This window comes from Myxocyprinus asiaticus, chromosome 3, assembly GCF_019703515.2.
Source record: "Myxocyprinus asiaticus isolate MX2 ecotype Aquarium Trade chromosome 3, UBuf_Myxa_2, whole genome shotgun sequence".
Classification (NCBI taxonomy): domain Eukaryota; kingdom Metazoa; phylum Chordata; class Actinopteri; order Cypriniformes; family Catostomidae; genus Myxocyprinus; species Myxocyprinus asiaticus.
The window spans coordinates 14,965,001-14,991,525 of NC_059346.1; the positions used below are offsets into that span (position 1 = coordinate 14,965,001).

The window sequence follows — 26,525 nt, forward strand, 5'->3', positions numbered from 1 at the left end:
CGAATGATCAGTCTCAGGTTGCTGCCATCTCACTTGACGCCGAAAAGGCGTTTGATATGGTAGAATGGGATTATCTTTTTAAGATTTTGGAAATATATGGGTTCGGGAATACTTTTATTGGATGGATTAAGTTACTTTATAGACACCCGGTAGCGGCGGTACAAACAAATGGATTAATTTCAGATTATTTTACTTTGGATAAGGGCACCCATCAGGGTTGCCCTTTTTCCCCATTATTGTTCTGTCTTGCCCTGGAACCATTAGCTGCTGCGATAAGAAAAGAGGATGATTTTCCAGGGGTGATGGCGGGAGGAGTGGCGCATAAGCTTTTGCTTTATGCAGATGATATTTTATTATTCGTCTCCGACCACACTAGATCTATGCCTTGCCTCCGCAGAATTATTAATTCCTTTTCTAAAATTTTCGGGATACAAAGTTAATTGGTCTAAATCCGAAGCTTTGGCTTTGACAGCATACTGCCCAGTAACGGCTTTTCAGCCAGGTGCCTTCCAGTGGCCCAAACAGGGCATTAAGTATTTGGGCATTTTATTCCCAGCAAATTTATGTGATGTAGTCAGAGTTAATTTTGAGCCTCTAATAAAAAGGTTTTCGAGTGATGTGGGCAGGTGGGCTTCATTACATTTATCGATGATTGGGAAGGTTAATGTTATTAAAATGAACTGCATTCCAAAATGTAACTACCTGCTGCAGTCTCTCCCTGTAGATGTCCCCCTGTCTTATTTTAAGCAATTTGATAGCATAATGAAGTCCTTCATTTGGAATGGTAAGCTTCCCAGGTTACATTTTAATAAGTTACATAGGCCGATTGACAAAGGTGGGCTGGGCCTACCCAAGATTTTGTTTTATTATTACACGTTCAGTCTCAGACATTTGGCCCATTGGTCGCTCCCACCTGAGAGAGCCCCTCCCTGGTTTGTTATTGAAGAGGAAGTTCTTGCCCCTATTTCGCCATTGTAAAGCCTTTCGATCAAACTAATCGGAGAAGTTAAGTCACACCCTGTTATCTTGCATCTGCACCTGGTTTGGACGAAAGTGTCCAGAGTGTTTAATTCTGACATTTATTTAAATGTTGCCTCAAGCATATGGCTGAACCCTAAATTACACATTAATAAGTCCCCTTTCTGTTGGTCAGAGTGGATTGGGAGGGGGGTTACTACACTTGGTGACCTATATGAGAGTGGAGTACTGAGATCTTTTGATAATTTGGTTCAACATTTTAAGATTCCTTGATCCCAGTTCTTTAGGTATTTACAGCTGCACCACTTGCTCTGTACTATTTTTGGGAGTAGTGTACACCCCCCTAAAGTGGCAGATACTCTGGAAATGGTGATTACTGATTTTGGGAAAGGTCATGAAGCATCAGTGTATTACTCCCTGCTAATTCAGTGTCTGGGGGACAGTGCTTTAACTTCTATCAAGAGATTATGGGAGCAAGATTTAAACTTGGATTTGGAGGAAGGAGTGTGGGCTAGGATTCTAAAAAATTTCAAGTCTGTATCTAGAGATGCAAGGGTTCGTCTTATGCAGTTCAAGACTACATAGATTTTATTGGACCCCCTCTAGATTGTATAGGCTTGGTCTTAAAGACACATCCACCTGCTGGCGATGCCAATCAGAAGATGCAGACACAACCCATGTTTTTTGAGGGTGTGTTAAGATCCAAGAATTTTGGTTGAAGGTTCAGAGTTTTATATGTAATGTTTTGGGCCCCAGACTCTGTATTTTGGGCGATGGGGCGGTCATAAATTTGGGGGATAAACACATAAAAAACTGGGTTCTGACCAGTATTATGATTTGCAGGCAAATTATTTTAAGGGGATGGAAGTCATTTCTGGAGCGGTGTGCGGAGATAGGGAGGGTGGCTGCTTTCGAGGAGATGTCAAGCAGAAGGCTGTGGGTTTGGAATTTGTTTGATAGGAAGTGGGGTAATTACCTAGTATTTTTGGGGGACTCTGGGGGAGGGGCTGTGGAGAGAGGTGTTTAGTTTTAATTATATATGACTATCTTTTTTTTTTGTATTCTATTTGTGACCACAGGGGTGTGCGTTGGAGGTCAAGGTGGGGTTGGTAATTGGGATTGTTGATTCAGAGTCTGGAGGATGGAGTTTCGTCTTCTCTCAAGAGATTATGGGAGAAGGATTTAAACTTGGTATTGGAGGAGGGAGTGTGGGCCAGGATCCTAAAAAGCATCAAGTCTGCATCTAGAGATGCAAGGGTCCGTCTAATGCAAATTAAAAATTTGGAACCGGTTCTACTGGACCCCCTCTAGATTGTATAGTTTGGGTCTTAAAGACACACCTACCTGCTGGCGGTGCCAAACAGAAGACGGGGATACAATACATGTATTTTGGGGATGTGGAAAGATCCAAGAATTTTGGTTGAGGGTTCAGAACTTTATGAGTGAGGTGTTGAACACTGAACTTTCATTTAGCCCCAGACTCTGTATCCTGGGTGATGAGATGACTCTGGACATAGGGGACAGTTATTTAAAAAGTAGGGTCCTGGCCGGAGTCATGATTGGTAAAAAAATCATTCTCAGGGGATGGAAGTTGGCTGGGGCACCCTCATTTAGGGAATGGTGCGGGGAGATGGGCGAGGTGGTGGCATTTGAGGAGATGTTTTTTAGAAGGCTGGGGAAATGGGATTTGTTTGTCAAGAAGTGTGGGGTGTGGGGGGTTATTTGGCTTTTTTGGATGGTTCTCAGGGAATGGCTGTGGAGAGGGATTTGTAGTTTAGTTGGGTATGTGTTTTATTGATTTTGTTTGAATGTATATCTTGTTTTTATATGTATTTTTTGTATTTGTTTTATTTTGATGATTTAATTGTTGGTGACCACAGTACTGCATGTTTGGGGGGTGATAATATTAATAATTGATTCCATTTTTTATATTGTGTTTGTATGTTTTATTTTTGGAATCAATAAAATTGTTAATAACAAAAAAGAAACACTATATCATATTTCTTATGTTTAAGAAGAGAAATAACCTTCCTTCTTTTTATGGGGTGCCCCAACCCATTCACATTCCACGTGGAACATTAGTGCAACAATCAAACCCCAAACTTCCCCCTGAACCAAAAAAACAGAAAAAAGAAAAACGTGCGCATTAACCCCGTGCACGACAGCGGCAACTGTCATCCATCCCTCTAAACTCAAACAGTCCATGTACGCCTACGAGAGCCCCCGTGACAAATTTGCCGTCGGATTGCTCAAGTCCGGTGTTTCTATACAAATTTTGTGAGACAGAATTACGCAACAGAAGTTAATCTATAAAACAAACTCCAGCAAATAGGCGGACTAAACACAAAGAACTTGTAGATTCATACACATTACTATCCCGAAGGTGTGTTCCTCCACAAAACAAACTCCAGCCGCTAGCAGAACCAGCACAAGAAAAAAGGCTGTTCATATTCCTCGGACAGTCAAACGAATATTCAGTGAGCCGCCCCATTCGACTGCTACACGAATGCAACAAATGACCCAATCACTCCAATGTCCTGCAAGAAATACTCCACAAAACAAACTCCAACCAATAGGAGGCATAAGCACAAAGAACTTGCAGATTCATCCACAACACTGTCCGAAGGAGTGCTACTACACAAAACAAACTCCAGCTGCTAGGCGGAACCAGCACAAAAAGAAACAAAAAAGGCACTCAGTTTCCTCGGACGGTCAAGTGAATGTTCAGTGAGTTGGTCCACTTGGCTGCAACGTGAGTACCACAAAATAACTTACTCAGTCCATTGACTTTATGAAGGACATCGCTTGTTGGGGACATGTAAATATTTTACTGCCATCCTTAGCATTTATTCTCAATTTGGCCGGGAACATCTGTGGAAAAGCGACCTTCCATTGATGTAAGAGTTTCTTGCATTCCTTGAATCGATCACGTTTCTCTCTTGTCGAATTCGCAAAGTCTGGGAACAAGAAAATGCTGTGGTTCTTCCAAGAAATCCTTCTTTTACTCCTCGCGTAACACAAGGTCTTTATCGGATGATCTCAGAAATTTGGCCAGAATTGATCGGGCCTGTCTCCCTCAGTGGATCGCTGAGCCAGAACCCTGTGAGCTCGCTTGATTTCCAGCTTATGGCCTGTTATTTCGAACAGACTCTGAAAGAGCCCATCCAGGAATTTCACCATATCTCGACCTTCTTCGTCCAACAATTCGGATGTTATTCCGCTGGTTACGGTTCTCCAAGTCCTCCGACTTCTCCCAGACGCGCTCCAAATCCACCTTGGTCGCTAGCGGATTAGCAGCTAATTCCCTCTCCGATGACTCCAGATAATCTATCCGTTTCTCGACATCCCCCATTCTTGTAACCACCTCAGTGAATTTTGTCTTCATGGCAGTGATCGATCGACGTATTACAGCAAGATCCTCCAAATCAGCAATGACCTTCGTCAGCATTACCGACAAGTTAACCAATTCTCTGCAAATTTCCCACACTTCCCTGACCAAATCGGCTCCCTGGATTGCGGCCTGCTCGGGGGCATCAGCTTGAGCACGTAAGTGTCTTTTAATGTCTCCAGAGCCCGAGGATTTTGAATTTTTTGACATATTGTCTCCCTAGAACAGTCAAGGATCAGGTTGTATTGAATCTCACTGGTTTATGACATAAAAAGTATCAAAACTAGCAAAGTGCGAAGAGCTTGCTGTTCACATATCCAAACCTCGTATGGCGTCACGTGACTCCTCAGAGATATTCTTCTAAAAATCTTTGTTTGTGTTCTGCAGAAGATAGAAAGTTTTACACATCAGGGATGGCATGAGGATGAGTAAATTATGAGAGAATTTTCATTTCTGGGTGAACTATTCCTTTAAGCCTAGCTTTCATTGTGTTTACCTGCACAACCACATGGTCACATAAGAATTGAATAACTGTGCTATTACCACATATCTTTCTAAACAGGTGGTATTTATTGGAATGATGGTCAGTTCTTCATTATGGGGAAACATTTCTGACAAATATGGGAGAAAAACAGTAAGTATAGTTAAAGATTAAAAGTAGAGTTGCATATAAATTCAGAAAGCCTCATTTTAACATGACAAATATTATAGCAGCACAAATGTTTTTTTACAATAACACTGAGGAATGATTAGAGCTATTTGTGTGTGTTTATTATAGGGTTTGAAGATGAGTGTATTGTGGACCCTGTTCTATGGCCTCCTCAGTGCATTTGCACCCATATATGGGTGGATCCTTTTTCTCCGAGCTCTGGTGGGCTTCGGTATTGGAGGGGCTCCACAATCGTGAGTGGCACAGTGATCTAGACACATAATCATTTAGTGAGTTATGATAAGGAGATTTGGAAGATGTTAACCTAGCATCTTAACTTCTTTTAACCTATAGGTTTTACATTAGTTATCATTTGGCCCTCTCATACTACAATATGATTGAATGGTTACAGAGTCATTTGGTGTCTTCCCTCAGAGTAACACTGTATGCTGAGTTTCTTCCCATGCAGTCCCGAGCCACTTGCATTCTGTTGATAGAGGTATTCTATTCTGTTCTGTTGTGCTACAAATGTCATAGCCTTGATAAATGTATCAATTATGAGTTGAACTTGACACAAAGACATCATAGTCATCATGTTTTTAATCAGCTTGTGAATCTTGTCTAATTCTCTTCAAAGTCTGTTTTCATTTTTTGTTGTAGATCTTCTGGGCTTTGGGAACAGTGTTTGAAGTTCTGCTAGCTATCTTGGTGATGCCAACTTTGGGCTGGCGCTGGCTGCTGGCCCTCTCCACCATTCCACTCTTTATTTTTATTATTCTTTGCTTTGTAAGTATGAATTATCAAATATCACTTTGCTCTTTCTGCTAGATCTGAATAGAGCAAAGCAGGGCTTTTTTGTGCAGTGTGTACAATATATTGTCTGAACAAGTTTGTAAGCAAAATGTCACGTTGACAGTGGCTGCCAGAGAGTGCTCGTTACGACGTCCTGACAGGAAATCAGGAGAAGGCTTTGAGCACACTCAAACGAATTGCTACAGAGAACAAGGTCCCCATGCCACTGGGAAAACTCATAGTGGCCAGACAGGTAAAGTGTCACTTGCATACAGTATCCTTGTGTATGTTACTTTATATCAGGGACTGTCAACCTTTTCCGATCCAGGAACCCCCCACACAGAGTGTCAGGCAATCAAGTAATCCCTATAAAATAAAATAAAAATGCTAGATTTAAAAGATATATTAGATCTTAACATTAACCACATTTAGAACTAAATCTTAAAAATATATTGAAGACAGACAGACAGATAGACAGACAGATTGATAAATGATTTTTCCTGTATGGAATCTTATCAAGAAATGTTCATTTTCTCTCAACTATCTCCTATTTATGGGTGTAATTGTTGTTTTCTGTTTTCAGGAGGACAGGGGGAAAATTCAAGATCTTTTCTCTCCACATTTCCGCTGGACCACACTTCTGCTTTGGTTCATATGGTAAAAGAAACAAACAATGGGAAATACCTTGAAATAACTGTGTAAACACTCATGCATTCAGATGTTTGTAAATCTGTACTGTTTTAACAAACCTTTACATCACCTCAAAATGCTTAAAAAGATATTTTGTTCTCAGAGTCTTACAGCATATGCTGTAGTTCAATGTTTTCCATGTTTCACAATATTCTGTTGTAGGTGCACGCATTCATTTTCCGTATTAGCCATTCTAATATGTTGTCTGTTGTAGGTTCTCTAATGCGTTCTCTTATTATGGTGTGGTTTTGCTGACCACTGAGCTTTTCCAGGAGGGTGGGGCCTGTGTTGGTGAGTGAAAGCTACTGTATGTTTAACAAATAATAAGGATGGTAAAAACAAGACTGGAGCCCAGTTAGAATGGAGTGACCATGTTTGTAATGGAATACTAACAACAAAAGCACAACTAGAACACTGCATACTAGCTTACAGTTTACTGCATACTGCACAGCATAAACCATACAATGCCTACTATTAAAGGAGTCATGACATACTCTTTTTTTTTTTTTTTTTTTTTTTTTTTAATAATTTCATTATCTTCCCTGAGGTCCACTGATAATGTAAGTAAAGTTGTTTTTTTTTTGTTGTTGTTACACCAAAACGGTCATAATTTATCAATATATGATCATTTTCCACCCTGCCTCCAGCCTTCTCTCTGAAACGCTTGGATTTGGTCTAAGTGCCTCCTTTTTTTTCAATTAACATTTATTGATTCATATACTTATAACAAATAAAAACACAATATATTTACATTGAATCAACATTTAACCCCCACTAATACCCCTCCCCAATTACCAACCCCACCCTGACCTCCAACGCACACCCCTGTGGTCACAAATAGAATACAAAAAAAAAAAGATAGTAATCATATATAATTAAAACTAAACACCTCTCTCCACAGCCCCTCCCCCAGAGTCCCCCCAAAAATACTAGGTAATTGCCCCACTTCCTATCAAACAAATTCCGAACCCGCAGCCTTCTGCTTGACATCTCCTCGAAAGCAGCCACCCTCCCTATCTCTGCACACCGCTCCAGAAATGACTTCCATCCCCTTAAAATAATTTGCCTGCAAATCATAATACTGGTCAGAACCCAATTTTTTATGTGTTTATCCCCCAAATTTATGAACACCCCATCGCCCAAAATACAGAGTCTGGGGCCCAAAACGTCACATATAAAACTCTGAACCTTCAACCAAAATTATTGGATCTTAACACACCCCCAAAAAACATGGGTTGTGTCTTCATCTTCTGATTGGCATCGCCAGTAGGTGGGTGTGTCTTTAAGACCAAGCCTATACAATCTAGAGGGGGTCCAATAAAGTCTATGTAAAGTCTTGAATTGCATAAGGTGAACCCTTGCATCTCTAGATACAGACTTGAAATTTTTTAGAATCCTAGCCCACACTCCTTCCTCCAAATCCAAGTTTAAATCTTGCTCCCATAATCTCTTGATAGAAGTTAAAGCTCTGTCCCCCAGACACTGAATTAGCAGGGAGTAATACACTGATGCCTCATGACCTTTTCCAAAAGCAGTAATCACCTCTCCCAGAGTATCTGCCACTTTAGGGGGGTGTATGCTACTCCCAAAAACAATACAGAGCATGTGGCGCAGCTGTAAATACCTATAGAACTGAGATCTGGAAATCCCAAAATGTTGAACCAGCAAATTAACCTCCCTCACAATCCACTCTGTCCAGCAGAAAGAGGACTTATTAATACATAATTTAGGGTTCAGTCATATGCTTGAGGCAACATTTAAATAAATGTCAGAATTAAACACTCTGGACACCTTTGTCCATACTGAGTGCAAATGCGAGATAACAGGGTGTAACTTAACTTCTCAGATCAGTTTGATTGAAAGGCTTTGCAATGGCGAAATAGGGGCAAGAAATTCCTGTTCAATACAAAACCAGGGAGGGGCTCTCTCAGGTGGAAGCGACCAATGAGGGTCTATGTGCCTCCTTAAAACTTCTACCTAAACGCCCACTGTTATAATTAGCTAACATCGTGCTGCCCCTCGAATACAGCCAAATTTGAAACTCATTCGGAAGAGAATGAACAAGCTCTACAATATTATAAAACAAAATTTCAGGGTTTATACACAACGCACATCCAACACATTGCATCTAGATAATTAAACTCTTCACTTACTCACTACAAACAGTCATGACATTTGAAATAATCATGAATAAAATGGTTAACTTATGGTTTTGCGACTGGATCCAAGTGTTTTTTATTGCCTCATCCTTTAATAACAGTTACTTTGCCTGGAGTCGCAAGTTCCAATCCAGGGCATGCTGAGTGTCTCCAGTCAGGCTTCTTAAGAAACCAATTGGCCCAGTTGCTAGGGTGGGTAGGGTCATGTTGGGTTAACCTCCTCGTGGTCTCTATAATGTGGTTCTCGCTCTCGGTGGGGCATGTGGTGAGTTGTGCGTGGATGCCGCGGAGAATAGCGTGAGCCTGCACATGTGTTAGGTCTCCGCGGTAACACGCTCAACAAGCCACGTGATAAGATACGTGAATTGACTGTCTCAGACGCAGAGGCAACTGAGATTCGTCCTCCGCCACCCGGATTGAGGCGAGTCACTACGCCACCATGAGGACTTGGAGCGCATTGGGAATTGGACATGCCAAATTGGGGAGAAAATCCCAAAAAATAAAATAAAAAATAATAGTTACTTTACAAAACTTAAATTGTATGATGACTGGCTCACAAGCAATCCATGCTGATAGAAGCCGAAAAAACATACATTACACGCTGAAATACACATCACCTGAATGCATCAAATCGGTCAAATACGTCCATCTAGTGCATGTTTACATACACCAACAATTAAAAATAGTGCAGATGGGTGTGAAATACATCTGTCTAGGGCATGTTTATATACAAAAGTAATTCAAAATAGTCCAGATATAGATAATAGTCATACTCTCTCTCTTGGAGTATGAACTCACCAATGAGCGGGGCCACGGGTGCGACGATGTAAAGTAGTTGTTTTTTCGCTGTAGAGGTGGTGAATTAATGGGCCCCCTAGTAATGTAGAGTAGTCGCAGAAGTAGAAAATGAGGCATTTTTGCAGCTTGGTTTCAATAAATGCTTTAATTGCATTTGGGATTACGTTTCGAGTTCTAAAATTTACAGTATGTTTTTATAGTAGAATGACCACTTATATGTCAAAATATCAAGGAAAATTTGATTCCTCATGACATGACCCCTTTAAAACAAAAGGCAAACAGCATATAACAGTACAATTTTTCACACAGTATGTTTCATCATGTATAGAATTATCACAATTCAGATAGTGACATCCAGTTATCGTCAGATTTTGTTTCACACTGGAAAAGGTCAAATGCTTTGCATTGTGTTATATAGTATCTCACACAGTGTGCTCAGTTTGTGTAGTGAACATTTTGGGAAAAAAATATAGGGTCATCCAGGTATTCCACAAATACATCAAATTTGCCAACTAAGCAAAGGATACATATTGTATTTTGCAGAAATAATATGAGTTTTTTTTAATATATTTTGAATATATTGATCCTATGTCTCCCCCTAGAGGTGAATGGCAGTAAAATGGAGCCAGGCTGTAGTTTGGAGTGCAAATATCTAAACTCAGATGATTATAAAGACCTTTTATGGACCACACTCTCTGAGTTTCCAGGTACACACTTTATACCACTATAAATACAAATTTATACACTCATATATAAACTCACAGTAAAGTATTGCACCGTAAAATAGAAAGCATGTAATGCCACAGTGTTTTGAAGTGTGATAGGTTTTACATATTGATTGATGCTTCACAGGCCTGCTGGTGACCCTGTGGGCAATTGATCGGTTGGGGAGGAGAAAGACTATGGCACTGTGTTTCTTCGTCTTCTCTGTTTGCCTTGTGCCACTCTACGGCTGTATGGGAAGGTCAGAAGCACATCCATTCCATTGGCAGGGCACTTAAGCTTGTATTAATCTATAACCAAATTTAATATAGCCCTATGTAACTAAATAAAAACAACAAGCTGTTACATTTTAGGTGGCAGAAATAAATACACCATTGTATACCAGATTACAATATGTGCTCACCAGGGAAACTGTGACTAATTTAATGTCATGTTTGAAAATATGTTCTTCCATATATTGTCTGTATTGCTGCAGGACCTTTTTGACAGTATTCATATTCATTGCGAGAGCCTTCATTGCTGGAGGTTTCCAGGCTGCATATGTGTACACTCCTGAGGTGAGAATTATTTAAAAACTTATTTCAATTCTGATTTATATACATAAAACTTTTCACAGTTGTATTTGTCACAGCTCTGCATGACATTAGGTCTGAATCACCTGTAAGCCAGCAGAATGCAACAGTGGTAATGGACAGATGCATTGGAAGCAATTTTCAAAAAATTATTTTGAAACTCTTGGCAGATAAATTGAAAGGAGAGTCAACTTGTATATTGTCACTGTACTGTGAAATGCTCAGCTCAAGGCAACAGCTGTGCTGAAGGAGGATTTTGACCTTGGGAACTTTCCAGTTCTTGGCTCACTCCCACCACTTGGCAGTCATTTCAGTAATTCACCTGAAATAAAACAGGCCACTTTGTCATCCTACTTTTTTCCTCATGAACTCTGACTGGAGTTTGTCCACAGCTGAAGTACAAGAAAGTTGAATATTACACATGCTTTCTGCAGGTTACCTCTGATGTAAATGTGTTTGAGGAAATTTTATTGCACAACAACTAAAATGGATAGTTCATCCAAAAATAAAAATTCTGTCTCCATTTACTCACCCTCATGTCATCAAAAACAAAAATAGATGTAAGGCAGAATGTTACCATCACTCACCATTCACTTTCACTGTAATGAAAAAAGATGCAATCAAAGTGAATGGTCACTGAGTCTAACATTCTGCCTAACATCACATGTTAAGTTCCAAGGAGGAAAGAAAAGCATTCTGTTTTGGAACAATATGAGTACGTAAATAAACAGAATTTTTCATTTTTGGGTGAACTACCCCTTTAGGAATCCTTTGAGCAAAAAATCACCATACATTTTCTATAGGAGAAAGGTAATTTTCCTAACAACAGTTTAGGTTACACTACAATAATCTTTTTCTGTGTTATTTAAGTTACTTTTAAAGTTTAAGGAAACTTATGAGTGGAATTATGATGTTTACGATACAAAAGTGTGATTGGGAAACTTTTGTTAAATAATAAAGTAATTCACAAAAGTAGGTCATGGAAGTTCATTCACTAACTGCTCAGTGGTTAAACAAAAGTTCAAAGTGCAATTCCACAGTATAATAAAAATTAAACTGTTACAAGTCATGTAGTGTCTGTGTCTTTCTGCAGGTGTATCCCACAGCAACGAGGGCTCTGGGTTTGGGCACCAGTAGTGGGATGGCTCGGGTTGGAGCATTCATTACACCATTTGTTGCACAGGTGTGGAAACACAACATCAATGACATAATGAACAAATACTTCATTTCTTTACATTGCCTTAACGGGATAGTTCACTCAAAAAAAAAAAAAATTCTGTAATCATTTACTCACCCACATATCTTTTCAAACCTGTATGACTTTCTTTCTCCTGTGAAATACAAAAAGAAGATGCTTAACACAATTTTAGGAGCCTTATTCACTAGGGATGTCATAAAATATCGATATATTGATCAGCACGTTATTTTATTGATATATTTTTGAGGCATCGATATATTAAAATTAGCTGACATTTAAATTAGAAGCCTAATTTGCATGCTTTCTAATTCACTCATTTGGCATTCTGTTTAACAGTCTGATGTAATAGCGTTGGGAGACCACAAGATGTTGAGTTAACATTTACTGTTGCGGGTAGGAAAGGCACAGGAATCACACTGATGCAGCACAGCAGATGGCAGTCCAAAATTACAAAGGTTTTTATACTTCTTCAAGAATTAACAAAGTGATGTTGATGAGTTTGCAGGTTTGTGTACGAAACGGTGTAACTGTGCAAACTGAACAATTAGAAATAGCAATAATCATCAGGAAAAACTTCTGTAAAAATATTGTACGTTCCACCGAAGGACATTCATATGGGTTTGGAATGACATAAGGGTGGATAAATGATGACAGAATTTTCATTTTTGGGTTAACTATCACTTTAATTTCTTGGACAGCCACATAAATGTGAAGAAGGAAAAAAAAACAATAAAAGTTTGGAAGAAGATAGTAACATTTTTTTACTTTTTTACTTTATAGTAAAATTCAAACAAAAGTGTTGGAGCTACAGCCTAGTGGTTATTGCACATATTACACATGTTGAGCTGTGTCCCTCATGCAGCATTGTGTCTTGTCATCGTTACTGTCAATTCAATTTGTTGGTGGATGGCGGCCAGATTGTGTCTGAAATGTCAGTTAATCTATATTAACTTCTCGTTATTAGAACTGTAAATAAAAGTAATGTCAGTCTCACTGTTGTACTGGGCCCGTACTCGAACTGAGAATGTAACCATGCTGATCTTCAGTACAACAGCATTCTTGCTTGTGTCATATTGATTAAGTAAAAGTAACAAAGGTCAAAACATTGAACAAAAAAATAAAATATCAAGCAATAATAAATCAAAGTGTCTTTACAAATGTACAAAAATAAAAAAAGACAATGGAATCAAGAGAAATTCAACACATTCCATCCTCTCTGCTCCTTCCCCCAGGTGATGCTTGAATCATCTGTGTACCTGACTCTGTCGGTGTACTGTTGCTGCTGTTTGCTGGCTGCTATTGCTTCCTGTGCCCTGCCCATAGAGACCACAGGTCGAGGCCTGCAGGAGTCCAGTCACAGAGAGTGGGGTCAGGAGATGATGGGGCGGGCATCAGACCACAGCCCTGAGGGGATTCCACATTCCATCTCTGGATCACAAGACTGAAGGACACAGTTGGATTTTTAGGAGAAATTGGCCATAGATAGAAGTGGGCAATGTTCTCGGTAAAAAAAAAAAAAAACAAACAAAAAAAAACAACGTGTCCACAATGGAACACCTGATTCAATGGTTTTAAGAGTTGCTTGGTCTTGATTTTTTTATCAGCCCATTATAGACAAGTTCCCCCACCAAATGTTGAGTGGTTAAGCACCTCGGAAATGGAGGGGAGTATATTCCCATGATGTAATACCTCCCTGGTTGCCAAATGCAACTCTCCAAGCGAATTCAACAGGAAATTGGTTGAGTATTGTATCTAAAACATGAGAATTGCATTATGCAGTTTAACACATAAAACAAGCATCACTCTCATACAGTCAAAGAATTCTAAGAGTATTTTGGGGCATTTAAGAGGAGAACGAAAGCCTTCAAAGTCCTGAAGACTTGAAGTTGAAAGATAGCACAATAGTGTGTGTGTGTATGTGTGTGTGTGTGACTAGGTTAGTATGACGGGGAGTAGAAAGATTCAAATTTTGTCTGTGTTTATTATTTATCTTTTTAAGGGGGCCTTCCACTCCACTCCCAACATTCCTTTTGGGGGAGCTTGCCAACTTTTAACTCATTGAAGCAAATCAAAATTATCCCACATTGCACTGGTTTTTGGTCTTTGTTATCTTGCCTCTTTTAAAGAAACATTTAGCAGAGAATTATTTATGCTGGTTAACCGTTTCATCCTGCTGTCGTTGATACCATGAGGCACACGGTTACGTATCTAGTGGACACCAATTTCTTCTTTACTACACAGCAATGGAGCGCACCTCTCACTGACCTCAGCTGGCTGTCATTTGCAAATCGATTGTGTAAGGTGTATAAACTCTAACTATTCCATTATAATGAGGCATATCAAAAGCTGTTGGAATACTGTAAATCTTAAAGTCAACATAAAATTTTAATTTACTATCGTAATACACATTCCTGGTCTTATTGTGTGCAATTTGCTGATGCACTTAATTCCAAAGAATAAATAAACCTGTGCAATGACTTTTCTTTCAGCTGATGTTGTGAACCCTTCTCATTTTTTTAACTCCTTCCTTCAAGGAACCTGAGACAACTTGCAATGATCCATCCGATTCAATTTCTCATTTAATATCCTGTTTCATTTAACAAGATGTCACATGACAATAAAAAAATAAGTCAACACAATAAAACAATAGCGAGTGGCTTTCATCAGAACAGGTCTGTGGCAAAGCAGGTATATTTTTGTTACAGTCTATTCCAGTATCTCAGCATCCAAGCAGATTTGTCAACCCATGAATTGCATTTAAATGCGCAACATCAACGTTTAAGAATCTTTTTCCATCCAGTGGGTTGGGGTGGCAGGATGATAGGGAGGTCAGATTGTAAAGTGTGCAGTTGTCCTGTGTGTTCAGAGAGCTGTTTCTCCTATGCCCTTTGCGATTTAGTGCTGCGTTTTGTATCTGTGTGCACTGATCTCTTGCCACTGCACTGGATGTACGTGTATGATAATAATAAATGATGCGTCAAACAAAAAAAGAAAGTGTATGACTCTTTATTGTAGATTAGTGCATATAAATGTAAGCAATTCATTTACGACAATCATTGTAAGTCTACAGGACCATATAAATGTAAACCCTAACGCATACCTCGGATCTTTAGTGACCTGGAACCTCATTTCACCACCTGTATCTCATCCATTTTTTGGAGTTATGACCACACCTCTTTAGTATTACTCAACATTTCTCTTCTGAATAGTGTAAAAAAAAAAAAATGGATAACTGCTTAATTACCAAAAGTGTGTAGGGTCATTAAAGACCCGTGATATGTAATAGTGTCACTTTTTCATTTGCACTTCCATAAATATTTTTAAGATGATTTAATATAAGTTTACTATTACAGGACATATATTTATTTGTTTATTACATTGCAAATGAGAGCTATATTCATACAAATGACTACTATATAATGTTGATTTTCTGTGTGACAATGATGAATAATCAGTATTCCATATGCGTTTACACATTTCTTACTCAAGGTCATGCTGTTGTTTCAGTGATTGACTTAATTTAGATTTGACATCACTATTAGACAAAGAAGCAATGTGTAAGTAAACTATAGCAAGTGTAACACATGAAAAGTATGAGTTGGTTCTTGTTAGTTGAGCGTTTCTTTAGACTCAGAAAATGCCTGACAAAATACGTATGTGTAGCTTTTGTGTAGATTATGTGTGTAGATTATGTGTAATGTGTAGCTCAATATGTGTTTGACAGCCAGTTGCATCATGAAATTTCAGTGTGGAATTAATGAATCCTGTTATATATTTGAAGCATCATCTCTTTAGTATATGAAAAATAAAACACCAAAATATATCAGAATATATTCTATTCTATTATTTTCTAATTGCCTTGAAAAACAATTGAAAATGTGACTCTATTTGGGTATTTTGTAGATCCATTTGTGATAGATACATGTGCCGGGTCACTAAAGGCCCGAGTATGTAATACTATTTGGCGAAGCAGCCATGCATTTAAGGGTTAATACATGAACATTGACATCACAGTGGTTTAGGATACATTCTTTGATTTATGGAATCCATTATCTCTTAGAATCTTCATGAGAATGGTTATCTGATTAGGGAAAATATTGCTAACGTCTATTTAGATCATGGATAAGACTGTACTGCCATTCAGAAACTCTACAGACGTGATTTAGAGTGTGCTTGCCAGCCTTTCTGCTCTAAGATCTCCCCAAAGAGCCGAGCAGCTTCCTCTGCACACCCACGATGAATGGTCAGTCCAAAACCTCCATGTCCGTAGTTATGGATCACCTTACACAAATAAAAAAACCTTACAATGAGTGACAAGAGGACAACTTCAGGAAAATTGCAAACAATGAATCCTGATTCCAACATCTCTTTGGATGTCCTCCTTCATTGGAGGATGGCATTAGATCTTCAGTGTAATAGTCAGTGAGTTCACCTCAACCAAATTTGATCCAGATCGTATGGTCTCTCTCTCCAGTCTAACTTTGCTGCGTGCAGGCCGGAGACCAGTCCAGTCCTCAACTATCCGCGCGTGCTAGAGAGAAAGGGGATCCATTTGTTTTGCAGCAAACATAATACACCAATTTAGCTAAAACTGCTTTAAGAAAATTTTTTATTCATGTCACATTTAATGAAACAACAGATTTAGCTCTTACTACCTGCAGACTGGGCTCAAGCTTGCAGGCTGCTTCCCAGATTCCTTTATGGTCAACTGAAGTGTTCTGCAGATTCCAGTTTCCTACTTGAAACACTCCACCCACAGTGACTAAACGACTCCTGCATGAAACAAACAGAGGACCTTAGGTCATATGCATGATGCTGGCCTATATATATATATAGTGTGAGCATTAAGAAGTTTACCCTGGTATGATGTATGGTGAATTATAGACACCTAATGAGGAATCATGTGTGAGGATCCAGTGCTTTAACCAGGGAGCATCTACCTGTAAAGATAAACCCCACAAAGCATGAGATCAAACAGTTCTATCTAAAAACTCTGACCCTGATTGTCTTTTATTCTTTAAACCTCACCTTAATGATCTGCCCTCTGGCTGGCTTAAGATCAGGGTCAGGCTGCAGATCTCCTGATCGGACACCGGAGCAGTTGATGACAACATCAGCACCACCATCTGCCAACTGGAGCCCATTTTTGAGGTAATTACAAATACACACATTCTACCTCCACAATCACTTTACAACAGCAAAGAGGAGGTATTTAGTAACTCAACATACATTTGGCAAAAAAAAAAATATATGGTTTGCACTCATCTAAACAATGAAGCGTTTTGGCATATGAGCAAGAATACATCATCACGCCAAAAACTACCATAATGCTTAAATGGATAAAAATGAAATTTCTCTCATCATTTACTCACCCTCATTCCATCCCAGATGTGTATGACTATCTTTCTTCTGCAGAACATAAACAAAGATTTTTTTAGAAGAATACTGTATTTTGGCTCTGTAGGTCCTCACAATGAAAATGAATGGTTACCAACATTTTGAGGCTCCAAAAAGCACATAAAGGCAGCATTAAAAGTAATCCATATGACTCCAATGGTCAGTTGCTTCATATCTTCTAAATTTATATCATGTACGGGTGAGAAACAGATCAATATTTAAATTCTTTTTTCCTATAAATTCTCCTTCCTGCCCAGTAGGTGGTGATATGCATGAAGAATGTGAATCACAAAAAAAAAAAAAAAAAAAAGAAGAATGTGAAAGTGGAGAATGATAGTAAAAAAAAAAAAAACTTAAATATTCATCTGTTTTTCACCCACACCTATTATATCGCTTCTGAACATATGGATTTAACCACTGGAGTTGTATGGATTACTTTTATGATGCTTTTATGTGCTTTTTTGGAGCTTCAACATTTCGGTACCAATTCACTTGCATTGTATGGACCCACAGAGGGGAAATATTCTTATAAAAATCTTCGTTTGTGTTCAGCAGAAGAAAGAACATCATACACATCTGGGATGGCACGAGGGTGAGTAAATGATGAGAGAACTTTCATTTTTGGGTGAACTATCCCTTTAAGCATTATGGTAGTTTTTGGGTGAACTATTCCTTTAACTGTTTTTGTGGATAAACATTATGGCTAGATATTTTAGAATCAAATAATTACATTTATGAATTAAGAAATAAGGTTTTCTTTCTTTAATGAGGCCTCAAAGTAAGGCTCATCACTGCTTTATAATTTCCTGAAATTGACATTTAAATTAAAAGGTTTAAATCGCTTTCACTTCAAAAAAGGAAGCCTTTGAACCTCTTTAAAAGAGCGAATCTTCCTCTGATAAAACTTGACGTTTCTTTGTCTTAACCTGAAAAAAATAAATAAAATAAAAAAATAAAAAAATATTATTAGTGTCATTGTGTTAATCATTGTTAGACCTGACAAAATCACACTATAGATAAGTAACTTATATAATAAATGCATCAAGGCTAAAATAATTTCTATATCAATATGGGACAATCACACACACATTAACATATATATATATACAGTTTATAACACATACACACACATATGTACAGTACATCCTGATTACTGATAAGATAACAGTAATTTATTACCAGTCCATAAGCCAGGGTAGGTAAGATTTTCCTTCAATCATAAGGGCAGTGTTAAACCACCCAAAGCTAAAGGAAAAGGGTGAAAAAATTAAAGATACACACACACACACACACACACACACACACATATATATATATATATATATATATATATATATGTACTGGCACAGTTTTTATAGTCAAAATAATTGAAAAAATCCCCCCAAAATATATATCCCCACCCTTATGTCAATTCCGTTTCAATTCCTCCAATTTAGGCACTTAACTTATATAAAGTAAACAATCCCTAATATGTATTGTGCTGAACCAGCATTTACAAAAACAAGTTGTGTTTTGCACAGGAGTCAGGTTCTTAAATAATGTATGCATTTTTCAGTACTCTGATTTTTCAATCTGTTTGATCAATATCAAATTAAAGTAATAAACTGAGATACTGATGATTAGTACCTGTATCCGGGGAACATCTCTAGTTCACGCTTAGTCAGCTGGCGAAAGCCCAACACAGCGTCTTTAAATGAGGGGTCCTGCTTGAGGAGAGCAGAGTGATTCAACTAATTTTCATAATTAACTCTCATGGGTCAGTGAGATGGGTTAGTTTTTTCCTTTTTAATTTTAAACTACTTTTAACCGTACCAGAGAAAGAGGGGCCTCGTAAGTTTAAAGTGTTCAGGTCAGTTCTTTTGATTCTAACCACAACTTTTTTTGTTAGTTGACACAACAAGGTTCAATTCTGCAAATTCAAACATGTATTGCACTCGACTGGTACAGTGCAAGAACAACATTTAATGTAATGTTTTCATGGTTAAGGAGCCAATAGCAGAGAACAATATAGTGGGCAATCAGTGAAATCAATTAGCTGACAATATAGTACCCTTATGATCTATCCATAAGCCTTATGAAATGTGAAACTTGCAGTGTATTGGATATCACACTATATAATACAAGCAATCTTAAGGAGGGACAGGACAATGCTCTTACCAGTGCAGGTTTAGGGCACAGGTTGTAGCCGGACTGGAGGAAAATTCCCATTTTAACTGATTCTGGAGAGCTGAGGCAACTTAGTAGATAATCAAATGTCTCTTTGTTCCATTTACTGAGAAATGAAAGAAGCATAAATTTTAAACAAATATGTTTTCTGTTGCTTTGTCACACAATTGCACATGGCGTCTTAGTTTGTGTATAATGTCACCGAAACACAAGAGGAAACTTAAAGGTGAAGTGTGTAATTTTTTTCAATGTTTAAATAACTTCTATCCCAACTTAATGCATGATGCAGAGACTACTCTCTTTTTTGTGACCACGGACTGTCAAGCTACAAAAAGGACACAAAACATTATAAAAGCACCATAAAAGTACAGCATACAAAGATTCTTCTAAATTCTCATAAAAAATAACAGCATATGGGTTTGGAACAACATAATGGTGAGTAAATAGTGACAGAACTTTATGACACTGCACTGCCACATACAAATTCAGATTCATATACTTTAAACAAATTCAAGCCACACGTTTCTTGGACGTTCCCTTTGTCGTAGAGATAGGGTTGCCAGAGTCCAGCTGCCCCGTCACTGGTGGTGAGTGGAGTGAAGACATCAGCATACACCTCTATGGTAAGAGGGGAGACCCTGTCATGGAAGTGCTGGTAGATGCTCTGAGCAGTGGACAGCCCGATGACCCCCGCTCCAATGATGCACACTTTCATGTCTGAAGAGAAGGCCACTGTGAATACAACTTTTGTAAAAAAATATAGCTTATTCCATTTAAATAATCTTCAGTGCAGAATCTGACAATATTAGGTGTTTTATTCATCGATTGTTCACCAAATGCTTCCATATGTTCAAGCTACACTGACATGGGGAGGACATATTTTGATGTGTCCACAAAATACCATATGGAGAAACGGACCATACTTTGAGAACTGAAGAGATTACAAGGCATTCTTTAGTTTGAGGTTTTTATTGAACTTAACAGGAAATCATTTGCATGTAATGCCAAGCTGAAAAGAATCCATACTTCACAGAATAACAGCTTTACTCACCAAAGTTACCTTACTGCTACGGTACCTCTAAGAACAGCTGTAGCCTGATGCAAGCTAAAATGATAAGTCAGATACGCTCTTAGTTGTCCTCGCTCTCGCACGCAGTGCTTTCAGAAACGCAATGATAGATCATCTGGTTTAGGAAGCAGAAAACAAGGCAGAGTTTACAAATTAACTTTATGTCGTATTATGCAACTTCAGCTGTGGATGTGGGATAAATTCCCAGAGGTGGCGCTATTTGTCTGTTATTCGCCTTTAGAGCTTCTGGCTAGTGGATTCCATCTAGTGGACACTAAACAAACAATCAGGGGTTTTCAACTTTTTTCAGGCCAAGGACCCCTTGGTGGGTAGAGAAACGTAGCAGGGACCCCCGGTACATATTGTATAAAACCGAATGTTGCATTTTATGTTCATAATAATACATGTGTGGTAGGTCGACTATATTAATGTATTATTTAAATCAATTAAATAAAAATCAAATGTACATAGTTTTACTGTTTGCCGATGCGCTGCTGTTCTTGTATTTGTTATAACTTTTATTTATTTATTTATTTATTTATTTATTTATTTTGGTGGTTACTCAGAAATCATCTTATTTATTTTTTTAAAAAAAATTTTAATTTTTTTTATTATTATTATTATTTTTAGAACTCATCTTATTCTAATGTGTTGAATTTTAGCTATCACCGTCATGACCGTCCCATGACGTCCATGCGCAGTGATCACACAGTAGTTTGCATGCAATAGTTTTGGAAACACTGACAGAGGTCTTTCATGTTCTAGTGCAGTTACCTTAATTTCCCAACGGCTTCCTGTAAACGGTGCGGTGACAACCAGTGAACCATCAGTAGTGTCCAAAGTGAACCCACAATAAGAGTATTGTTGCGTCCCAGCATAACTTTTTTCTCGGATATATCGAGTATATATAGAAATATAGACTATATATAGAGGATATATGGCAGACACAGGCAAACATGGCTTCCAAAGGAAGAACGAGGCTGTGCTCACTGTGACACTGGTGAGGTCGAGACAGAGACACACTTTCTCCTTCACTGTGAGTAATATATAGAGGTGAGAGAGAAATACTTTGACAAACTCTCAAACATCATGCCACAGTTTTCCAGTTCAGCAGAAACAGATCAAATGCAGGTGTTACTGGGGGAGTACTATGGAAGGATATACAGTAAGGTTGCCACCCGTCCTGTAAAATACGGGATCGACCCGTGTTTAAAGATAAAATTATGCGTCCTGTATCGAATCAATACGGGACGCGATTTGTCCCGTATTTAAGCTGGTCAGATGGCGTCACGGTGAAATCGTTCCAGATCGCTAATTTAACATTGATATAAGTTGGAAAATGTGCTTATGGTGGGTAAAGGACCGTCCGAAAAGTTCACAAATGGTGCTAAAACTGTGGATATTTTTTTTCTATATAAATGTTCAATAAGATTAAACAATGTATGAATACAATCACTGAGTCATAAAGACAAGTACAGGTGAAGGAAGAAAAAGAAAAAAAAAAACATATAAAACAACCAAAATGTATACATAAATAAGATAAAGGAGACAAATAATCGAAAAGATTAAAATACATATATTTTTAACATTTTCATATTTATTTATTTTATAAGTCAGGGGTCAGGAAAGTTCTAATTTCAGCATATAAGAAAGGGTATACAATTTGTATTAATAACGCATTTATTGCTAAACTGTGGAGGATGTGGTTAGGGGCCTGTCAATCAGTTTTGGGGGTGGAAGTTTATACTCTGGGGCCTGTTAGTAATCGGAAGTGACGTCAGTCACAATCGACCGCATTTTAGAGCACCTGGAGCCTTGCTGTTGATGGCCTAGAAGGAGATGTGCCTTTGTATACATTATTGAAACTTTTCACTAAGTATGGAAAATGAAGCTGCGTGGAGATTCTCTGAAAAAAACACACACTAGTGATGTTACATAAGACAGCTTCAAGGCGTGTATTGAGTACGCAGCGCAATTGCCAATGAAGCCCCGTATCGAAGCATCGATTGGAATAAGTGATGGGCTGTTTCCTTACAAAAGTGGTGTATTCAGCATCATGAAGCACCTTCTCCATAGACATCCATTCAAAAAGAACGTCCTCTTGTCTCCTCGCCAGTGTACCGCTTACACTTTTGTAAGCTAACCACTGATATATATATATATATACAGTATATACAGCTGGATTGTTCATTACGTCATAACAGTGAAGCCACTGCGCCGTCATATTGCTATGCCCAAACATTCCAGAGTCACTATTGACTTAATAGGAAATCATCTAATTTCAGCGAGTAAACATTAGTTATTCAGTCACTAATTTTATATCTGAAATCTTATTTAAAGTCAGGAATTTTTCCTGTTTCTTGAAAGACAGCGAGTTATGTATATCCAGGGTTGGGAGGGTTACTTTTGAAATGTATTCCACTACAGATTACAGAACACATGCTGTAAAATGTAATTTGTAATGTATTCTGTTAAATTACTCAAGGTCAGTAACATATTCTAAATACTTTGGATTACTTCTTCAGCACTGGTAGATTTTTTTTCACTTGTTTTGACAATAAAAACTCTGCCAGTGCAGTAAGACAAAATACACATTAAAAATACATTCTCTGAAAAACCTAAATATCTTATGCAGTGTTGTTTCAAAAAGAAGATCAATCAAATAGATCTTGTTTTAGGTATTTTTAGATATTTTTACAGGAAAACAATACAAAAATTATTATCAAGAATATGATTTTTGCCCTAATATTAAAAGTCTTACTAGAAAAAAAGAAATTATGAGCCAACGTGAATTTTCTTGATAAAAAAATAAGATCGTGCCTGGTAACGTGCATGTAAAATGTCTAGAAATAGCATTTTATCTTAGCGTAAAGCTGACAATTTACACAAGGTTTATTTCTGTTTCTTCTGCTCCAAACTTACTTCAAATGTACTTCTCTGTCTGCTCGTATGAATGTAACACATCATAAGAAAGTGTTTCACCGCTGTTCAAATGCACTTTGGATCGCATCATTTATATATATAAATGTTTTTCATCTGAAAGGACTAAATATTAAATGAAACAAATGACAATAAAATGCAGTTAGTAAGTAATCTCTTCAGTAATCAAAATACATTTTGAATGTAACTGTATTCTAAATACCAATGATTTAAATTGTAACTGTAGTGGAATACAGTTACTTATATTTTGTATTTTAAATACGTAATCCCGTTACATGTATTCTGTTACTCCCCAACCCTGTGTATATCTATATCCAACAGTATCCACCTCTAACAAACTTCATCAGTGAACAGATCAGCTGAATGTAAACAAGTTCACTGAAATTGAGGTAAGATACAAAAATTTTAAGACTTATTTATTGTGAACATCGAAATGTTTGTTCAGAGTTACTTGTTTAATGTTTTCATTAAAAAGTGCCTTTTTCTCACGGTCAGTTGAATAAGAGCTCGCGCTCTCTCTCCCTCTATCATGCATGCAGCAGACGCGCAGAGAGGAAAACACGCTAAGCAAAGCTGGTTCAAATTAAACTGATAAGCTAGGTTAAAATGGTAAACAAACATGTATTTATGACATGTATCCATGTATGTCTACAGAGAGCACTTCAATATGAAAACAAGCAAATCCCGGGCATTTAAGGTGATTTAGAAATCCCGGTCTGACTTTTTTAAAGTCCCTTTCAGGGGTAAGGATGTATTGTCACCCTAAACAATCAGATATTACAGCTTTTCCTACTTACACTAGAACTTGTGGACAGTTTTCCCACTTCCTTTGGTGATCGTTGTGCAGCATTGATAAGCTGAATCGGGGAAGGTGAATGCTCTGACATCCTAATCCGCGTATATCTTCTCCCTTGTAACGAATATTATCCATAATGAGCAAATTAAACATTAAACATGATTGTCACTAGAGGGCAAAATGCAACAGTCATATCCGCAGGTCGGAGATGCTGAAACGGGGGCTTTTTCGCCTGTCAGTCATTGCTGCTCTATGAGAGTTTGGGCATACCAAGATGGCCGCTCGAACACTTCCGATGGCTTCAACTCTTGCAGGCAGTTTACCTTTGCGTCAGCGATCCAGTTCTATATACAGTATATATCGGTGACGCTAACCTTGTAGGCTCCCCTTTTAAAAGGGCTCTGGCCTGACTGTGCAGTCATGTCAGTGCTTCAAGTTTAAGTCTAATTAGAAATGGCTTTCATATTACATTTTCAGATATCCTGTCTTACAAATAGTATAAAAACCACAAAATAATTAGAACACGCTATTTAATTGCCTCAAACAACTCGTTAGTCATATTTATCTACTATTATTCTTATTGTTATTACATTGAATCATATTCACTCTTATTGAAATGTATTGCCACACTTTAATGTATGAATCATATTATCAGAAGCTTAAAATGAACACACTTAGCGTTGTAAGGCTTTTATTTGTGCATAATTGCTTAAAACTTTAACAGGCGCTCCATCCAATGGAGTTGCACACCCAGGTTTATGACTGCTTTATGTTTGACCAACCACTGGATGGTTTTTGACACTCCTGAGCCTTAAATACTCAGCAGAAAGCATCAAAGCTTCACTCAGCATCATTTCCCATCCCTAGTGGAAAGTAAAACATTTTCTGAATTGCTAAAACACATTTCTTGAAACATTCACCTTTTTCTCACAACTTTAAACACAAAACCAAATAAAAAAAAACAAAACTACATTCACAAAACCCCTGATTCTTCTGGCAAAATCAAACAATCGCCTCAAAACCATTTAATCTGTGCTCAAAATCAAGAAATGCTTTCAGATCATACACACAAGTCAATATATAAACACTACAGATCATTCATTAGACACTACATCAGAAAATGGAGAACACAACATCCAGGGCATGTAGTTACAGAAAAAAAAAAAAAATGTTTATTGTATATAGTAAGTGCATTTTGCAATTACAGTCAAAAAAAGTATATTAATCACAACATACAGTAGTATAGTGAATATATTGTATACTGTAAGTACTGCAAGTAATACAGTATTGAATGTCTGTATATTCAGCACTTGCATACTGTAAAAATACAGTAGTCCAACTGCAAAACCCCAAAGAACACACTAAATGAAAAACACATTACAGTACACTCACTCAAAATGTTATGCAACTGCAAAATCAGTCAATGAGAGATTCATTCTGCCTCAGCATCAAGTTTTCACATCATTAGAAAAGTGTGAACAATTTTGAGTCGCTGTGTGTAAACGATGACAACTGTGTTGTAGTTGGGTTTAACTTTTGCTGCCCGTGTTTTCCGTTTTGCAGCACCAATGCATCAGAGTGCGAAATGTGTTTTAGTGAGTGAGAATGTGTTTAGAGTTTTGCAAAAAGAGTGGCTGATTTGATAAATGGGTTTAGGCAACTGAGCATTTGGTTCAGAGAATGGGGTTTAGTGTTTTAGCAATTCAGAAAAACTAAAATAATGTACACAAACGCACATCTCCCTCTTGGCTTTCGACAGCAAGGCACCAGGTGCTCTAAAATGCGGTTGATTGTGACTGACGTCACAACCAATTACAAACACGCCCCACTGTATAAATTCCCACCCCCAAAACTGATTGACAGGTGTCTCTGTAAGGCATCAGAAATGCAAGTGTAAAGGGAATTGCGATTCCATCAGAATTTTTGCAGGCTCCATGCGGGACGCCGAGGAAGTGCAATAGCAAACGGGGTAATTAATTTTGCTTTTACAATATGACAGGGTCATATTGATATACTTTTCCATTTGAAATTTGGCAGACTTTGTACATTTGTGTAAATGAAAATGCAAAGGGTAATATGCAATTTGCAATTGCATTTGGATTATGTCACAATTTATGCGTCCACAAATAGAAAACGCAACTGCAAATACAGTTTGCAATTTGGTTTGAAAATAGTCCTGAAAATCCTCCCATAGAGGACAACCATGCATC

General features: G+C 37.9%; 2 protein-coding genes across 6 annotated transcripts in view; one reads left to right on the forward strand and one right to left on the reverse strand.

The window, feature by feature from the left end:
• LOC127418685 (synaptic vesicle 2-related protein-like) overlaps nucleotides 1-14,800 on the forward strand; it is a 44,809-nt gene extending 30,009 nt beyond the window's left edge. For all 3 annotated transcript variants that reach the window (XM_051659399.1, XM_051659406.1, XM_051659410.1), the window contains 12 exons: nucleotides 4,929-5,000; nucleotides 5,145-5,269; nucleotides 5,451-5,514; nucleotides 5,676-5,801; nucleotides 5,932-6,060; nucleotides 6,391-6,464; nucleotides 6,712-6,788; nucleotides 10,057-10,161; nucleotides 10,307-10,418; nucleotides 10,653-10,734; nucleotides 11,843-11,932; nucleotides 13,180-14,800. In XM_051659399.1, coding sequence (XP_051515359.1) covers nucleotides 4,929-5,000; nucleotides 5,145-5,269; nucleotides 5,451-5,514; nucleotides 5,676-5,801; nucleotides 5,932-6,060; nucleotides 6,391-6,464; nucleotides 6,712-6,788; nucleotides 10,057-10,161; nucleotides 10,307-10,418; nucleotides 10,653-10,734; nucleotides 11,843-11,932; nucleotides 13,180-13,392 — 1,269 coding nt within the window. In that variant the 3' untranslated portion in view covers nucleotides 13,393-14,800. The remainder of the gene's footprint in view (nucleotides 1-4,928; nucleotides 5,001-5,144; nucleotides 5,270-5,450; nucleotides 5,515-5,675; nucleotides 5,802-5,931; nucleotides 6,061-6,390; nucleotides 6,465-6,711; nucleotides 6,789-10,056; nucleotides 10,162-10,306; nucleotides 10,419-10,652; nucleotides 10,735-11,842; nucleotides 11,933-13,179) is intronic.
• A 137-nt stretch (nucleotides 14,801-14,937) lies between these two features.
• On the reverse strand, nucleotides 14,938-20,786 carry dao.2 (D-amino-acid oxidase, tandem duplicate 2). 3 transcript variants are annotated; one of them, XM_051659596.1, is made up of 11 exons: nucleotides 20,562-20,786; nucleotides 20,032-20,242; nucleotides 19,502-19,616; nucleotides 18,971-19,050; nucleotides 18,524-18,589; nucleotides 18,216-18,270; nucleotides 16,976-17,080; nucleotides 16,805-16,887; nucleotides 16,603-16,720; nucleotides 16,380-16,478; nucleotides 14,938-16,228 (listed from the first exon to the last, which is right to left on the reverse strand). In XM_051659596.1, the coding sequence occupies exons 2-11, from the start codon at nucleotides 20,223-20,225 to the stop codon at nucleotides 16,097-16,099; spliced, it is 1,047 nt and encodes a 348-aa protein (XP_051515556.1). In that variant the 5' UTR covers nucleotides 20,226-20,242; nucleotides 20,562-20,786; the 3' UTR covers nucleotides 14,938-16,096. The 3 variants fall into 3 exon arrangements, with proteins under 3 accessions (XP_051515556.1, XP_051515548.1, XP_051515564.1); XM_051659588.1 differs by having other exon boundaries at nucleotides 20,032-20,227; nucleotides 20,562-20,785; XM_051659604.1 differs by having other exon boundaries at nucleotides 18,971-19,047; nucleotides 20,032-20,227; nucleotides 20,562-20,784.
• Nucleotides 20,787-26,525: the final 5,739 nt, after the last annotated feature.

Coding starts and splice junctions, on each gene's coding strand:
- dao.2 (XM_051659596.1), bottom strand. CDS start 20,225: ATGAAAGTGTGCATCATTGGAGCGGGGGTCATCGGGCTGTCCACTGCT. Junction 19,617..20,031: donor AAAGGGAACGTCCAAGAAAC/GTGTGGCTTGAA, acceptor TTCATTTCTCAG/TAAATGGAACAAAGAGACAT. Junction 18,590..18,970: donor GAGATGTTCCCCGGATACAG/GTACTAATCATC, acceptor CTTTTCCTTTAG/CTTTGGGTGGTTTAACACTG.